Source organism: Galeopterus variegatus, unplaced genomic scaffold, assembly GCF_000696425.1.
Source record: "Galeopterus variegatus unplaced genomic scaffold, G_variegatus-3.0.2 Scaffold235, whole genome shotgun sequence".
Classification (NCBI taxonomy): domain Eukaryota; kingdom Metazoa; phylum Chordata; class Mammalia; order Dermoptera; family Cynocephalidae; genus Galeopterus; species Galeopterus variegatus.
This window is the reverse complement of record NW_007726346.1, coordinates 109,741-129,321: the sequence shown is the minus strand read 5'-3', so window position 1 is coordinate 129,321 and position 19,581 is coordinate 109,741. Positions and strand designations below refer to the sequence as shown.

At 33.3% G+C, this 19,581-nt stretch overlaps 1 protein-coding gene across 2 annotated transcripts in view; it reads right to left on the bottom strand.

Annotated features, from left to right (window-relative positions):
* Positions 1–12,515, bottom strand: part of CEP44 (centrosomal protein 44kDa) — a 23,017-nt gene extending 10,502 nt beyond the window's left edge. The window contains exons 1-5 of one of the 2 annotated variants that reach the window (XM_008566330.1): positions 12,478–12,515; positions 7,407–7,545; positions 3,605–3,752; positions 2,135–2,281; positions 1,614–1,736 (exon numbers count right to left, since the gene is read on the bottom strand). In XM_008566330.1, coding sequence (XP_008564552.1) covers positions 1,614–1,736; positions 2,135–2,281; positions 3,605–3,752; positions 7,407–7,495 — 507 coding nt within the window. In that variant the 5' untranslated portion in view covers positions 7,496–7,545; positions 12,478–12,515. Of the gene's footprint in view, positions 1–1,613; positions 1,737–2,134; positions 2,282–3,604; positions 3,753–7,406; positions 7,546–9,296; positions 9,378–12,477 lie in introns of those variants that run through there. The other variant, XM_008566332.1, reaches the window with a different exon arrangement.
* Between the last annotated feature and the right edge of the window lie 7,066 nt (positions 12,516–19,581).

Below are 19,581 nucleotides of genomic sequence, written 5' to 3'. Positions count from 1 at the left end.
AAAAAAAAAAAAAAAAAAAAAAAAAAAAAAAAAGATCAGATGTAATTCACTCAATTTTGATGGATAACAGAAAAAACTTGGTTAAAGAAAATTAAAAATAAGTCTAATGTCTTGAAATTTTGCATTTTTCTTTGTTAGGGCAATTTAGATTACCCTTCAACCCCCATACTGAAATAGAAGATTGAAAAGTACTTTTTGTTATATCAACTCATGCTCAATAAGTGCTTACAGTGTACCTAATCCTGTGTTAAGCACAACGAAGGTAAAAAAATAAGTATAAGATAATCTGTGGTTTTATATATATTCTAGTTGGAGAAAGATACAAGACATAAATCATTGAACAGTTAAAAAATAAGACCATGTATAGCTAAAAAGAGTTAGACAAGCTAGAGATTCTAGTAGACAAGAACTATGGGCACTGATTAAAAAATGATGTTTTTTATAATTCATTTTTCGTACTGACCTTATTACCTAGAGCAAAATAGGCACATTAAAAAACAAAATGTTATTGGCCTAAGAGTCTTTTCTTCATAGTAAAATTTCACTTAAAAACAAAAGGTATAAAAGTATCCACAGATTATATTTATATAACTGGTATATTTTAGATTAGGGCAGAAATAATTCTCTAGATTTTACTTCAGTCAGTCACTATCACATCTTTTATCATCTAATTACATATTGATTGTTCATCTGGTATTCTATGCTTCATTCTCAGAGTTTTTCTCAGATGGAAGACAGCTAGAAGTATATATTTATCATTATAAAATAATATTTTAGCTTAAATCTCCCTTGGAGATAGAGTTATCTCAAAATACATTGGACTCATTTAGCTACAGGTGCTCAAAACAGACAAAGGCGAAGAATTATCTATCAACAATGAGAACATATTCAAAACACTAATCCACAACCAGATTCCAGGTTTAGGGACTACCAGTCATTAGATAATTCATACTCCTGGTTAAAGAAATAATGAACATATGTAAATGAACCATCATAACTTATCACTATTACTAATGGTAGGCTCATCATATGTTCCCATGTTTTAGGAAGAAAAAAAAAATCCATAATTAAAAGTAAATGTAGATGACTGCATAATATAATCTTTCTAAATCACCACTATTCTATATGGGAAATGAGGCAGAAGTAGAAATAAGAAACATAAAGAGGGGCCGGCCCGGTGGCGCACTGGATAGTGCGCCGCTTGGGAAGCGCGGTGGCGCTCCCGCCCGAGGGTTCGGATCCCACATGCAGACCGGTTCCCGCTCACTGGCTGAGCGAGGTGCGGGAGCAACACAGAGGGTTGCGATCCCATTGCTGGTCCCGGTCCGGTACGGGGGCGACACTGAGGGTTGCGATCCATTGCCGGACACGGAAAAAGACAAAAAAAAAAGAAACATAAAGAGAAAGCTGTTCAATTTTATATTTCTATCCTGATATAACTTTAGGAATGTTCCCAAGACAATGGTATACACTGTTAAATATCCCTTGCACTCTAGTAATATCTGACTAGAATCTTTCACCAGGTGTCAGTCAGAAAAGTGAACCCTATATATTGAATTAATTAGACAGATAAGTCTTAAACTATATGACATATTTTCTTTGTATTTTCTTACCTTTCCTGAAGTCATAAACCTGCCAGTGATGTCAATGCCAACAGCCTCTGCAGATATTTTCTCATTGTTCGAAGAAGGTTCTGACTTACCACAGCTGATCTTCTTTCTTTGCTGTGATGGGGTCTAAAAGAAAGTATTAGACATAATAAATTTTGTGTGAAAACATAATGTATATTTAAATTCCATTATCATTTAGATTTTCATATATGAAATATAACTAACAAAATAATGAGACATGAGACTACATGTCTTTTAAAAACTAAGAAGTGATGAAAATGTATTATGTCTGAACTGTTAGTTTAGGACTAGCAGTTCCAAGTCACAGATGTTTAAAAACAAATGACTAGTATTTAAGGCAAAAAATTTTTAAAAAATAAAGCTTTATAAGGTTACTTAAATCTGTGAATAATATAATAACTGTACTATGCAATCAATAATTTGCTGTCTAAAGTACTGACTTTATACATTAAAATACTGGGCCACTTAGCATAAATTAGCATTAAATTTACTCATAAAATTACCTTCTCATGACTACTTAATTCCTTGTGCTTTTTCATCACACAATTCAAAACATCACAAACAATCTGTATTTTCCATTCTGCAAACCCACATTGGATAAATTGCTTTTTCGTCAAAATTGGTTTATAATGAAATTGATCACGAAGAAGCTGCAAAGAGAAAATGGATCGATATAATAATCAGGAACAATTTATTTCTAAAATCCAAAATGATAAATGCCTAGGAAGCCATTTATGTCAGGTAAGTAATGAAAGTAATGTCCTCTCACCTTTGAGAGGACAAAGAGGATCAAGCCATTAACTAAAGGGTAATAAAGAGATTTATAGGGCTGGTGTGAGTCATGAGCAAGTAAGAAAAGTATCCAGGTAGCAAACAGGTAGCTAAGGATGTGCCAGAGAAAAGACAGCTGCACAGAGAGATGAAAAAATATAGTCAATCATCAAAAAGTTCAAATATCTTCGTACGTACTAGAAAAACTCCCTAGCTATCAGATGTCAGAAAACCATAGCTCTTTTTGTTTATAATTCTTCCACTATGTGATTTTTAGACAAATCAGTAGACCTTTTAGTTTCAATTTCTCATTTGTAAAATGACAGAAATAGATTAAAACAGTAGTTTACAAATTCTATTCTGTGGAAACCCAGAATTTCTTACAAGATCTCTCTCAGGCTTCCACAGAAGCTTTCTGGGATGAAAGGCAAAGAACAGGAAGATTAAACAGAGACTGTATATAAAAGCTCCCATTTCATCAAATGCAACTCCACTTATTTTTTAAAAGATTATATTTGATAAATGGGCTTCATCATTAAAAACAATGCTTAAAAAACCCACAGTACTTGAGCAAAAATTAATGATAAAAGGAGGGTATTTTAAAAATCAAATATGAATAAATAAATAAATAAGAGATTAAATTCTATACACATACAGTACAAGTATACTAGGATAGACCTAAGATATGGTCTCAGACTTCAAAGAACATAATACTTCTGTCAAAGTTTTAGTTCCCTTTTACAAACAACTACATTAACTCATAATTAACTATAACTTTCACTAAATATAATCACATTTCTCTCGAACCTCTGACAGTATACCAAATTTTACTAAAATTTGATACAAAAAGGGCAAATGATAGCCAATGACAAATGTTTACCAGTTGCCATATTTATTAAAGTAGTAAACATTTGCAAAGCAAACCTGAATTGCATTTTGATTTCAAAAGAGACTGCATTTTTTTTTTTTTTGGCTGCTGGCTGGTACAGGATCCAAACCCTTGACCTTGGTGTTGTAACACCACACTCTAACCAACTGAGCTAACCAGCCAGAAGGGTCTGCATTTAAATGAGATAAATGTATATAAAAATATTCTGTCAACTATACATGCTGCATATATTAAGGAACTTATTAATGAAATTCAAATTTTAAAAAATCATTTAATAGCTTCTAAAATAATTAGTTTCATAAACTCAAAATACCTTATAGACACCATCTATAAAGCGTAAGTCATTCTTTCCTATGAGTTCTATATTGGATTCCATCAGAAGTTCTGTTACATAAGGTGAATATGAGGTAAGAGAATAGCTGATGATGGGCAAAGATGCTGCTGTATCTCCCTTTATCAAACTGTTAAGGAAAAAAGAAAAAGATTTTTAATTTAAGACTTCTACGAAGTTGGATTATCAAGGAAATATTAGAAATGTTGTCAATAATTTGCAGTTTAACACTATATCCATAATAATTAGATGATACACAAGACCTTCTAGATTCCATCACTTCCTCTAAACCAGTCTAGCCAGACTACTATGAAATACTATTGTTTATCTGCTCAAAATCTTACTATAGCTCTCTAGTACCCACAGTCTATTTACCATAGAAAATACTGATTTTTTCAAAGCTTAGTCTTAATTCAGTCTACTCCATTTTCTCCTACTAATAAAAAATATGTACGGCCTTACAGTATTGAAGCACACTTTATGGTTTTGCAAACACTTGTTACATTACCTCATTTGCACTCTACCACAAACTTGCAAAGGTAAATCTAATGAATTGTAAGTTACAGATGACAAAAACAGGGCTGTGACTAGGCTGAGCAGTTTGCAATATTCCACTTACAGCTCATTCAAAAAAAAATTTTTTTTTTTTTTCTGACTGGTAAGGGGATTGCAACCCTGTCCGCACCATGCTCAGCCAGTGAACGTACCGGCCATCCCTATATAGGATCCGAACCTGCGGCCTCAGTGCTACCAGAGCCGCACTCTCCCGAGTGAGCCACAGGGCCAGCCCTCATTCAAAATTTATACTTAAGCTTATACTAATTCCTCCAGCATAGAAAGGTATCCCACTCTTCTCTGCCTATCCAGGTGTCATTCATTCTTTATGAATCGTGTATTAAGTCTCAAGTCTTCCATGAAGCCATCCTCAACTTTCTGGTCCATACTGATCTCTCCCTGAATAACTCCCAGGGTATACAGTATCTATTACCTCACACTCTGTTTTGTAGTGTTTTCTAATTGTCTACTTATTTTCTCAGTGTGAAGTACCTTCACTGATTCTTCCACAACAAAGCACAAGAGGTATTGTCCAATTAGCCACTTACATTTGTTCAACTGAAGTAATACTGTACTTACATAAAACATGTTTTCCATGGAATTTAAGATTTGTACATAAATCTCCCTATCCCCACCAAAATTTGTAATAAGGCAGAGAACAAATATATGATGATAACATTGAATTTTGTTTTTCAAGGCAAATATAAATTGTTTCTCTTTGATGCTTTTTTATGGGTACAATAATATTTTACCCAATGAGAAAACTGCTCTGGCCACCTTGTCTATCTGGAATACAGTCCAAAAAACAGGAAATGAAAAAAATACCTCTAAATAGTAAAATCTGTTTAGTTTATGCACATTACGAATAGATGACAGCCAGGCCTCAAAACTGTGGTTATGTAATTTCTAAGGACTTAGCAGATTAGAAACAATAAGAAAAACAGATATTACAATTTGGCATATTAACACAAAAAAACAGCAAATAGCAAGAAAAAATTTAAAAATGTGAAAAAGTAGAAAGAATCAAAATAAGTGGGAGGTGTTGTGTGTATACTTGTGTGTGTGGTAGGGAAAGGGTAACAATCTGAGTCTCTCTATGGAAGAAGCAAGTAGCATTATCTATCTCAATAGACCCTTCAGATATTAATATGTTAAAGACTAATTTAAAAATTACTGTTCTTAATGATGCTCTTGGGTCAATAAGAAAATTAAATGTTTAAACACTGTACTCAGAAAACAAGAGACTATCCATATATTTTAGAATTATTCCTATCTAAAATGTGTTAAGATGTTGATGTTTACAGTGGTGGAGAAAACTTGGCTACTCAAACTGGTTAAGTCCCTGAAAGTTCTAGATGAGATTTTCCTATTTTGAGGAACCGAAATGACTGGTACACATGTTGGATTACATTTATTTCATACCTTCTGCTTCCCACATATAATGTCTAAAATAATAGTAATTAGAGATAAACTCCTTACTTTCCGCACTGTCCTTTCCTTTGCAGCCTTCTCTTGGGGTTAGCTCTCCCTAGCATACAATTAGAATATCCATTCTTATTTGTAAAACCCTTTACTTAAGTATTCTACTTAGTTGGTTTAACCAAGTTTCGCTCTACTACTTGAACATAGGCCTAACCTGGACTTGTCCCTTGACACTCATTCATTCAATAAATGTCTAACCTCCTCTTAATATGTGCCAAGAACAATTCTAGATGTGGGGATACTGCAGTGAACAAAACAAAGTTACAGACTTCAGTTTACATTCTTTTAAGCTGAAGGGAAATATTTAATCAATCAATCAGTGAGGTAAGGATAAGTGCTATAAAGAAATGAAAGTATTAAGGGATAGAGAATGACAAGAGTACCATATTAGATTGGCATGAATACAGGAGAAATGTATGTTTCTATATTCTACAAAAGCAAGTAAGACATAGTTGAAAAATGGACTTGGGATGGTTAGATCTTTTTGAAAACTTACTCCTTTACCATTACAATAGGCCCTCTTTATTCTTGGTATCATTGGTATTTTATCCATGTATTATTAGTTGTTCAGAAGTCTACTCTTTAGATATCAATATAACAACTCAAGCTTTTGTGTGGGTTGGCAATCATATCCGTTTCTACTTTATTATGTTTAACCTATTTGTCTTTATGTTTACGTGGGTTGATAATAGATAGGATATAGTGCATCCTGCTCTAACCATTTTGATAATCTGGCTTTTAATTGGAGTTCCTGGACAATTTACATTTAATGTAATTATTGATAAGGTTACATTTACATCTAACATCTTAATAATTGTTCTAAGTTTTTCTCCCAGTCTTCAGACTCTTTTTGGATTAAATGAGAAATTTTAATATTTCCTTCCATCTTCACTTTGGCTTATTGGCTGTTCAATTTTGTGTTATTTTAGTGGCTGCTCTGAGGTTTACAATGTTCATAATAAATTTCTCAGTGTACCTTCAAATATTCTATTGCTTACAGATAATGAAAAATTCTAACAAAAGTATATTTCTATTACTATCATCTGTGCACTATTGTTGCCATACATGTTTTTATTTTAAATATGTTATAAACTGTTCAATATCTTGTTTTTCTTTAAACCATAAATTATCTTAATTAAATTTTTTTAAAAAGAAAGAAAAATGAAAGCTAAATTGAAAGGATTAAAGTGGGGTCTGTTAAATGGAATATCTTAATAACGATCTTCAAACATAGTATAGCTTGGCATGAGAAATCTACTAATTACAATCTTCCATATCAAAAAGAACACATGGCTTAAATTTATAAAACATATCCTCCATAAAAGGAATAAACAAAGAAACAGACTGACAAGAAACAGCAGCAATGTCTGCTCATTCTGGATATATTTAAAAATAAGAAATACCATCCAACTGAATGTGAGAGGGTGGTAGATTATATAACTGATGAAATCCATTATTCTTCTATGAGCTTAAAAGCCATACAGAAATCATACCTTATGCTGACATATACTATACTTCTAAATGGTATTTTAAATATCTTGGGCTGGAATTTTTCATTAATTCATGCTTAGAAAAAAACTACTATAATTCCCTAATTACTCAAATATTTTAATCATTTCAAAGTAAATTTAAATACGACCTAGATAAAATCTGCATTTTTGGTTAGGTACTCCCCCCCACCCCATGTCAAATATTACCTCAAATCACTAGCAAAAAGAACACAATTAAGTTTGATATTATAGCTTACCCTGCGCAATCCACCTCTTTAGGATAATTTAGCAAGCGAAGCACTTGTTCTAGGTTCCGTAAGCTTCTTTTTACGTCACCTGTTGCCATTATTTAATATTAGATTCAGCTCCAACTCTTGAAATAATCTAATATTTCACCTACAAATAAAAATCCATGAAACAGGGGTTAAGTCCATATATTTTTTGAAGCTTCTCTATTCTGTTTCATTCATATCTCCTATTGGCATTTACCATGTTTATCTTACCCTAGTTCTTTTTCCCTTAACTTATCTTCCTACTAGTCAAGTACTCCCTTGTATTTACTATGAATTCCTGAATATAAGGTAAGTTTCACCCCATCCCCCAATATTTTTCCTTATAAAAAATAAGTTTGCCTTATATTCAATGTTCTTACAGTGTATCTCATATGACACTCTCTCCCAAATACTTTATTTTGAACAATCAAGTACCATTTGGGAAGACACATCACAATGAAATAACTTCCATCAATGACTACTTTGTATGCATACAGAGGCTACATAATACAATCAGTAAAAAACAGAGACAAAGAAACTTAGGACAGATTTAGTCATTATTCCCAGGGCTCTGATCTCACACAGTTGCCAATCAGATGCCTTCCTTAAAAATAAAAATAGATGAGCTTTTAAAAATGCAGGGTTCTCCTGGTTAGATATGACAAATTAAATGCATGTTACATTCATTTCCATTTCCTAAATACCACTACAATCAAAGTAAGTAAGTAAAAATCATATACACCAACCAGGAAAAAGAAAACTAGAGAGGATTCCACATGACAAATGAGGTATCAACAAAATTTTAGAAAATGAAAAAGAGATGGATGAGAGATAATGAACCAAGTAGAGCAGAGACAGACCAATTACATCTGCTTATTTGGAAAAAAAGAAACAACAGAAGCAAGATATGTTCACAAATGAGGGGAACCTGATACCTCTGAAAATTAGAGGGATAAGGGCAGGGGGGCTGAAATAAGAATGATTATTTGAAAGTCTATGTAAGGAGTGACTAAACCCTAGTTCACTTTCCGTAATCGCTTATACCTCCAAAGATATATCTTGCTCAGCTAGACGACTACCTCTCTACTTCCCTGGAATGAGAAAAGAGTCTTCCACTCTAAGAAAACTGAACCAAAGAGACATTATATTTGGAAACATTAGGCAAGTCATAGAGTATGGAACAAGTGCAGGGAGGCAAAAATACTGAAGAAAAATATATATGTTAAATAGTATAGTTTCCTCCTATGCCTCAGCTTCAAGAAGACTGTTAGTCAGACTTATATCCTCCATGGTGGCAAACTGGCAAGTTCTACTATAGAGAAAGGAGATGAACCTAGAAAAGAAGAGGTGATTAGATGATGAGGACCATGCCCAAGTAAATAGATTATTCCACTGATGTTTAATGGTGGTCATGGGCATGGTTCCGAGGGCTTTAAAAGGAGGAGTGAGGAGTTAGCTCTCTATTTCCACCATCTGCCATGTGACACTCTGCTTTGCTGTGAAGAGTCACTACCCACCAACAAGGGTCTCACCAGATGTGTTCCCTGGACTTTGGACTTCCCAGCCTCCAAAACTGTGAGTAATAAAGTTAATTTTCTTATAAATTACCAGTTTCAGTTATTACTGTTATAAGCAACAGAAACAGACTAATATAGTAACAAAAAATATATATATAATGGAAGATGACAGGAACAAGAGAAACACAAAACAGAGACAATGAACAAAATGGCAATAGTAAATCCCTGCTTATTAAAAATTACTTCAAATATAAATGGACCAAACTCCCCAACTGAAAGACAAAGAATCACTGAATGGATAAAAAAAAAGAAAACCAACAAAAAAACCCCATCTATATACTGTCTACAAGAGACTCACCTTAGATTTAGCCCAACACACATAGGCTGAAAGTGAAGGGGTTGAGAAGTATTCCATGCAAATTGTAACCAAAAGAGCAGGGGTGGCTATAGTTACACAAAGAAACTAGATATTAACTCAAAAACTGTCAAAAAAGACAAAGAAGGTATTATATAATGATGTCAGTTCAACAGAAAGATATAATACTTATAAAAAATATGCACCCAACATCAAAGCATCTAAGACGATAATGCAAACATTGACAGATCTGAAGGGGAAAATATCAACACAATAATTGGATGCTTTGGTACCCTGCTCTCTATAATGGATAGATTATCCAGGCAAAATAAATTAGTAAATAGCAGAAGTGAACAACAGTACAGACCAAATGGACCTAGCACAGATATACAAAACATAAGACTCAACTGCAATAGAATAATCATTCTTCTCAAGTGCACATCAAACATTCTCCAGGATAGATCACATGCTAGATAGATCACAATACAAGTCTATACAAATTTAAGAAAATTAAATCATTTTTTTATCACAGTGAAATGAAACTAAGAATCAATAATACAAAGAAAATGGAAAATTCACAAATACATGGAAATTAAATAACACTCAAATAAAGAAATCAACACAGAAATTGTAAAATATCAAGACAAACAAAAACGAAAACATAACATAGAAAACTTATGGGATGCAGCAAAAGCAGAATAAGAGGAAAGTTTACAGCGATAAATGCATTAAAAAAGAAAAAAGATCTCAAACAATCTAACTTTATACCTCAAGAAACTAGGAGGAAAAAAAAGAAAACAGCTAAACCCAAAATTGGCAGAAGAAAGGAAATAATAAAGATTAAAGCAGAAATAAATGAAACAGGGAATTGAAAAACAATTTAAAAGCTGATAAAAGTAAGAGTTTGTTTTTTAGGGGAAAAAAACCCAAATCAACAAATCCTTGGCTAGTCTGAAAAAAGAGAAGACAAAAACAGAAATGAAAGAAGAAACATTACAACTGACCCCACTTTTTATAATATAAAAAGTATCATAAAAACTATTACAAACAATTACACAACCTAGAAGAAATGGACAAATTCCTAGAAACATATAACTTACCAAGACAGAATCAAGAAGAAATAGAAAGCTTGAACACACCAATAACAAATAAGGAGACTGAAGGAATGATTAAAAAATTCCCAACAAAGAAAAGCCCAGGACGAGACGGATCCATAGGAAAATTCTAGCAAACATTTAAACAAGAGTTAATACCAATCCTTATTAAAATTTCCAAAATATAGAACTTATTCTTTGGTATCACTCTGATACCAAAGCCAGATAAAAACACTAGAAGAAAAGAAAACTACAGTCGATATCCCTAATGTAAAAATCCTCAACAAAATACTACCAAACCAAATACAACAGCACATAAAAAGAATCATACACCATGACTAAGCAGGATTTATCTTTGGAATGCAAGAATGTTTCAACATATGCAAATCAACAAATATGCTATACCACATTAATAGAATAAGGATAAAAATCATAGTCATCTCGATAGATCCAGGAAAAGTACCTGACAAAATTCAACACCTTTTCAAACAAATTAGGTATAGAAGAATTTAACTCAACAAAATAAAGTCCATTTATGAAAATCCCATAGCTAACATCATACTCAAAGGTGAAAGGCTTTTCCTCTAAATTCCAGAACAAGGCAAGGATGCCTACTCTCACCTCTCCTATTAAGCACTGTACTGTAAGTTTTAGCCAGAGCAATTAGGAAACGAAATAAAAAGCATCAAAATCAGAAAAGAGGAGGTAAAAATTTGTTTGCAGATGACATGATCTCCTATGTAGGAAACCCTATAGATCCTACCAAAAAACTGTTAGAACTAATATACAAATTCAGTCTTAAAAAAGAAGTAAATCCTGCCATTTGCAACAACATGGATGACCTGTAGTACATTATGCTAAGTGAAATAAACCAGACACAAAAAAACAAATACTGCGTGATCTCACTTAACATGTGCAACTTTGAAAAGTCAAACACATAGAAGCAGAGAATGGAATGGTGGTTGCAAGCGGCTGAGGAGAGAGAGAAATGGAGGTGTTTGTCAAAGGGTACAAAGTTTCAGTTATGCAAAATAAATAAGATCTGGAGATCTACTGTATAATCTAGGGGCTGTGATTAACAATACTGTGGTGTATACTTAAACATTTGGTAAGAGGGTAGATCTTACGGTAAGTGTTCTTACCACAAAAGGAAAAACGGGGGGGATGGGAGAAACCTTTGGAGGTGATGGATACGTTTACGGCACTGAGTAATGACTGATGGCTTCATGGGTATATACCTATCTCTAAACACATCAAATGTATACATTAAATATCTACAGCTTTTTTATGTCATCATACCTCAATAAAGAGGTTAAAAAAAACCAACAAAAAACAGATTCCTGAACACATGCACCTTTGAAAATAGTCTCTTTGTATATAAAGTACCCCAAATTTTCCTCTTCTGAGTGTGCCATCTGTTTCCTTTTGGGACTCAGCTTCATCAAGAGCCTGGACCACAACATCCTACTTTTAACCCCTCACCAGTTTTGCACCCAAGTCTCTTTCTTTCACTTAGTAAATGACAAAAGAGAACTTAAGAGAATTACATTTATTTATTTATTTATTTATTTTTTTGAATTTTTATTTTGTCGATATACAATGTGGTTGATTATTATGGTCCATCACCGAAACCTCCCTCCCTCCTCCCTCTCCCCCCTCCCACCTAACGATGTCCTTTCCGTTTGCTTGCTGTAACAACTTCAAAGGATTGTAGTTGTTATATCTTCTTCCCCCCCACCCCAGTTATTTTTTGTGTGTGAGTGAATTTATTTATTTATTTTTAGCTCCCACCAATAAGTGAGAACATGTGGTATTTCTTTTTCTCTGCCTGACTCGTATCACTTAATATTATTCTCTCAAGGTCCATCCATGTTGTTGCAAATGGCAGAATTTCATTCGTTTTTATAGCTGAGTAATATTCCATTGTGTATATATACCAAAAAAACCCGGGGGTGGGGGGTGGGGAAGAAGATATTGTTGCAAATGGCAGTATTTCATTCGTTTTTATAGCTGAGTAGTATTCCATTGTGTAGCCAAGAGTTGGAACCAGCCCAAGAGAATTACATTTAATACTACAGTCCTACGTATACCTGGTGTCTTTGGCTCTTTCTAACTCCTTTTGTCCTCTTCTTTCCTAGCATGAAATTATAAAAACGAAATGTTAAATGACCATGAAATACTTAAAAATATATTTTCAGCATAAAATTATTATAATTATCTATTAATAAATTTCACCTTTTGAACATTTTGATCACTTTGTGATCTTCACATATTAATATATTAACATATGTAAATCCTAATCAGAGGGGAAAATCAAAACATTTCATCTACCTGGTAATTATAAGGCAGAGAACAAGTATAATACAGTTAATTTAAGATATGATAGAAAGCAACAAATAATGGAAATGGTAAGTATCTGGGATAATGTTCATGGGCTTGGCCAGGGATATAAGGTGATATCCAACTATTTTAGGCCATTGTACATGCTATTCTCTCTACCTGGAATACTCTCCCTCCCTCTTCCTCTCTTCATCTGGCTAATTCCTATATATCCTTCAGCATTCTGCTTAAATATTAGAACCTCAGATAAGTCCTGATCTCAACCTACATTAACCCCACACCTGTTAATTTTCTCTAATAGAACCTAGATCCTTTCCCTCTTGGCAATTATCATAATATAACAGTATATAATTACTTGCATGTTCATTGTTCAATGTCCATCTCACCCATGAGTGTAAGAACCAGGTTTGTCTGGTTCTCCCACTACATTTGTAATTCCTAAAACAGAGCATATTATTGATATTAAAGGTTGAATCAATAATCATAAAATTAATGAATGCACAAAGTCCTTAGAAAGAGTCATTGCATTTATGAGATACAACTCCATTTATACTACTTTTATCAAAGGTCTATTATTTTCCTGTCTTAAGTTTAAAAGTATGTCTCAATTAGAGGTACTGGAGATTGTTCCCTGGAAAATTTCAAATAAAGGTATTTACATGGCTCCTGTAATAAAAAAAAGAAATCAAAGATCATCTAAGTAAATGGAGACATAGTCTGTGTTCATGGACTGGAAGACATGATATGTTAAGACATCAATTCTTTCCAACTTGATCCATAGTTTTGAGGCAATCCCAATTAAAATTCCTGCAAGTTGTTTTCTTAGATATAAATAAACTGATTCTAAAGAGTGTATGGAAAGGAAGAAAACCTAGAACACTCAATATGATATTGAAGAAGTAAAAGGCGGAAAGACACACTATCTGATATCAAGGCTTACTATAAAGCTACATTAATCAAGACAATGTTGTACTGGCAAAAGAATAGACACATAGATCAATGGAACAGAACAGATGAGCCCAGAAATAGACCTACACAAATACAATAAATCTTTGACAAAGTAGCAAAGGCGATTCAATGGAGAAAGGACAGCCTTTTTTTTAAGCATTTACTTGGTAGCTTTATTTTATAAAGATCTGTACCAGCACCATCCAATAAAAAAATATGGAACACTTCACAAATTTGTACGTCATCTTTGCACAGGGCCCATACTAATCTTCTCTGTGTCATTCCAATTTTAGTATATATGCTGCTGAAGGGAGCACAAGGATAGCCTTTTTAATAAACAGTGCTAGAATAAATGAATGTATATATGCAATAACAACAAAAAAGCAACCTAGCTACAGACCTCATACTTTTTACAAAATTTAACTCATAAATCACAGACCTAAATGGATAATGCAAAACTATAAAACTTCAAGAGGAAAATACAGGAGAATATCTAGGTGACCTTAGGTTCAGCAATGAGATTTTAGATAATATCAAAGCACAATCCATGAAATAAAAAATTGCTAAGTTGAACTTTATAAAAATTTTAAAATACTTTTCTACAAAAGGCATGTTAAGGGAATAAAAAGACAGGCCACAGACTGGAAGAAAATATTACAAACACATATTGGATAAAAGACTTGCTTCCAAAATATCCAAAGAACTCTTAAATTGAAGAACAAGAAACAACAACCCAATTTAAAAATGGGCAAAAGATCTGGACATTTCACCAAAAAATAGATATGTAGATGGCATATAAGTATATAAGAAGAGATGCTCAACATGATATATCATTAGGTAAATTACAAATTAAAATAAACAAAACGAGATACTACTACACACCAATTAGAATGGCCAAAATCCAAAAAATTATGATACCAAATGCTTAAGAGGATGTGAAGCAAAAGGAACTCTTATTTATTGCTGGTGAAAATGCAAAATTAAGTACAGCCATTTTGGAAGACGTTTGACAGTTTCTTACAAAACTAAATATAGTTTTACCATACAATCAGCAATCATGCTACTAGATATTTACCCAATTGATTTGAAAACACATGCACACAAAATCCTGCATGCAAATGTTTATAGCAGCTCTGTTTGTAATCACCCCAAATTGGAAGCAACTAAGATGTCCTTAAGCGGGTGAATGGCTTAAAAAAATTGTAGTACATCCATACAATGGAATGTTATTCAAAATGGCTACCAAGCCACACATAAACATATACAGACCTTAATGCATATGGTTAAGTGAAAGAAGCCTGATTGAGAAGGCTACATACTGTATGATTTCAATTAGATAACATTCTGGAAAAGGCAAAACTATAGAGACAGTAAAAAGCTACAGAGATCAGTGGTTGCCAGGGATTCAGACTGAGGAGGGAGGGTAGAATGGGTGAAGTATAAGGGATTTTTTAGAGGTAAAACTCTCATATTCATATCATATTCAGTATAATACCTTAATGGTAGGTACATGATATTATGCATTTGTCAAAACCCACAAAACTACAGCACAAAGAGTGAACCTTGATGCATGCAACTTTTTTAAAAAATCATTTAGGAAGCTGGAAAATCCCAGGAAGAAATGCAAACTATGACAGGAGAGTCTAACTGTATTACCAATGTATAAAACAACCTCATTGAAGTGGACAGGTAGAAAGGTGCTGACTAAAATAACTTTAGAAATGTGTAGAGACTTTGAGACTAAAGGCAAAAAGAAATGCACATAAACATTGTACTTGAGTTCATAAAGTTTTTCCCCACATGCATATGAGTTAATAATTCTTCACGTAAAATGCAAAATTAAGTGCAGCCATTTTGGAAGACAGTTTGACAGTTTCTTACAAAACTAAATATAGTCTTACCATAAAATCAGCAATCATGCTACTAGGCATTTACCCAATTGATTTCAAAACATTTGCACACAAAATCCTGCATGCGAATGTACAATATATACTGGAATTAAACTGTACATATATACTGGAATTAAACAAGTAAGTAAATAAATAGCTGGATAGTAGGAGCCAGGTTTCTCACTGTTGGAGTGGGAATTTACAGATAACCAAGTAAAGAAGGCTAGAATGAGTCATGCAGTAATTGATTAGTTAGAGATACAAGTATAAACTCATGTTTACCTTAATATAGATACAGATTGTTACATATAGAAATATTTATAGATATGGGTATATAGAGTTTGGTATACACATGTATATTTTGTTTCTCTGTCAGCTGAAAGTGACTAAATGCAACAACATCCCAGTAGCAACAAGCACACTACTGACCAGATCTTAGCATCTAATCCGTTCTCAAAAAAAAAAAGAAAATCAGTGCTCCTTGAAGAAATGGCCACTTCCAGGACTGGGGCAGGAAGTATACAAGATGAGCCTGAAACATTATGTAGTTCCAGAAAGTAAAAGGTACTCAAAACCAACCAACCAACCAATCCACATTGATGGAGGTATGTCAAAGGGACACAGGCATCACCTGAAAGAGCTCCCAATGGTCACAGCTGAAACAATTTGAGCACTAAAATTAATAATAGTATTGGATTATAACCCAAAGTACAGATCAATCAGCATAATTCAATTCATTAACAAAAAAAAAAAGGAAAAAAAATCTTATAATTATTTCAATATATGAAGAATAGGCATTTGATAAAATCCAACATCCATTCATGATATAACTCTTAGGACATTAGAGATAGAAGAGAATTACCTGCATTTGAGAAAGGGTATCTAAAAAAATCCACTGCAAACATCATACTTAATGGTGAAGTACTGAAAGCTTTCTTCTGAGATGGGGAATGAGACAAGCATATCTACTATAGTCATTTCTTTTCAACATTGTACTGGAGGTTGTAGACAGTACAAAATACAAGAAAAAGAAATAAAAGGAACAAACACTAAAATGGAAGGAAAAATGTAATTATTGTATGAGTATGAAATTATAATGTATAATTATATATGAAAAGGTCCAAAAAACAAAAGAAATAAGTAAATTTAGCAAGGGTGCTAAATAAAAGGCCAATTACAAAAATCAACTGCATTTCTCTGCATTCCCCAAATAATTAGAAAATATGCTTAAATACATATGCATATGTACATGTATAAATAACTCACTACAACATCAATAAATATCATTAACATATGAGTAAATCTAGAAAAGATGTGTAAGGCCTCAAAACAGAAAACTACAAAACCTCATTGAGATATGTTAAAGAAGACCTAAAGAAGTGCTATATACTTTGATCAAGGATTGAAAGGCTCAAGAGATTGAGCCATAGATTCGATGCATCCCCTTACACCACCAAAAAAAAAAAAAAAAAAAATCCCTGCAGCATTTTTTGTGTGAAAATTGACGAGCTGATTCTAAAATTTTTTTCTCACCAGCCTCAAGGTAGCGAGATGATTCTAAAATTTATTTAAAAATAAAAAAGGGGGCCGGCTGGTGGCTCACTTAGGAGAGTGTGGTGGTGACAACACCAAGTCAAGGGTTAAGATCCCTTGGTTAAGAACTAAGGCCCCGGGTTTGGATCCCATATAGGGATGGCCGGTTAGCTCACTGGGTGAGCGTGGTGCTGACAACACCAAGTCAAGGGTTAAGATCCCCTTACCGGTCATCTTTAAAAAAAAATAAAATAATAAATAAATAAATAAAAATAAAAAAGATAAGGGTAACTAACATAATCGTAAAGATCAACACTGGAGGACTTAAACCCCTGGATATCAAGACGCTATAAAATTAAATTTGGAAGTTGGTGAAAACATGTGCAAACAGCACAACGGAACACAACACAGTCTAGAAACATAGATCAAGCATTCACTGACAATAGATTTATGACAAAGGTGATGCTGAGTAACAGTGGAGAAAGGATGGTCTTTTTCAATGAAAGATATTATGTCAACTGAATATTCATATGTAATAAATAAATAATGATTTCTACATCACACCCTTCAGAATATTAATTCCAGGTTTACTGAAAATCTGAATGTGAAAGGTTAAACCACCAGGCTTTGTGGAGATCACAGAGGAGAATGTTTTCACGATCTTCAGATAGAAAAAGATTTCTTATGTAATGGCTGATAAAATGAACTACATGAAAATCAGTAACTTCTGTTCATCAAAAGACAGCCTTAACATAGTGAAAAACCATTGAACAAAAGATGATGCTTGGCCATAAATATAACCAATAAAAAGATTCATATCTAGAATATGTAAAGAACTTCCTATAAAGCAATAAAAAGAAAGACACTATATAGAAAAATGGGTAAGAGACCTGAACAGGAACTACAAAAGAGTTAACATGTGAAAACATATTTAATCTCATTAATTATTAGGAAAGCACAGAGTAAATCCAGTATGTGAGACTGTAGAGCATGTGAAACTCTCACACAGTGCTGTGAAAGGGTAAATTGCTACAATTACTTCAGAAAACTTATTGGTGACAGCTACTAACGCTGACATACATAGGGCCTATGAAACAGGAATATGACTCTGAAGAATGTACATAACAGAAATACATATATACAGGAACCAAAAGCCATGTGCAATCTTTGAGATTTTAAATAAAATGGTCCATTTTTTTAAACCCCCCCAAAATGATACTATGGAATTTATTTCTAAATGACTCACGTTATTGGAGTAGGGCTTTCATTAGATTCTCAAAGGGGCTTATTCCCAAAGGAAGTTCATAAAATAAATAAATTGTTAAATAAATGATTTAGAACCTTTTGCTTGAAGGAGATAAAAGGCCTCTGAACTACTAGGGTATTTCAAAAAGTTCATGAAAGATTTGTATTATCTTCTGACTGTATTTTTTCATGAACTTTTTGAAGTACCCTTCTATAAGTCTAGTCAATGAGTAAGGCAAAACTCAACAACATACTTTAAAATATCTATTGCAACTGTCCATGAACACTTTATAAAAGGAAAGTAATAAAAGGAAAGTAATACAACAATACCTTGAGTAATAAATGCTCTGAGAATGATACGCCTTTAAAATGAAGTCATTGACATTAAAAACAAAACAAAACAATTCATAAATCAGGTGAGGTAGAGTTAGTGTGATCTTTTCCCCCTAGTTCACATTCCAGCAGCTGCCCAGGAAACAAATCATCTCTTCACACACCATCCCTGTATCTGGTATATAACAAGAGGTAATAAGGCTGTAAGGCTAGCAATTTGCAAAATCCTACATTTACTAAACTTTCTACTTTAAGCCTCTGGCTACCCATTTCCGTAGCCAGTTTTCCATGATAGAGCAACTGCTCCCTCTTTTTAGGAACACTGCCTTCCTTTTCCTTATCTGCTATCCTATATCAACATGGTAAAGAACAGGTCATTGAACACACTTTTATACACTTTTGCATGAGCATTTTTTAGTCACTATTTTTTAGTCAATTACTTCAACTAAACATTTACATTTTTAGACAGAGGGAATTTCAGACACTGTCAAATGGGAAATAACTAGAAAAAGAAGTGATCCTGAAGTCACAATTATACAAAATAATGGCCAAGCAGGTCATTTAATGCCTTATTTAACATGTTTTAGTATGACTGGGGGTAGATGGACACATGGAAGAAGAGAGATTTCCCAAGACCAGCCTTTACTTTCCTGGAAAAGGTGACGTGGGAACTAATCTGGCTGTAAATGCAAAACCCTACTCTTGGGTTTTGCTATTGGCCAGTATTACAGGTTTGAGCTTGCTTTAGGTTCCAGACCCACCTATCTTAACACAATTCTTCTAAGAGTGCCTTCTTTGCATAAGACATTCCATAACTTCAATGCAAATTGCATCTCTTCCCACAGACTTCCTTTATCTTTCCAGATGTATATTCCATCTTCCCAGTATACGTAGTTTTGTCTTATG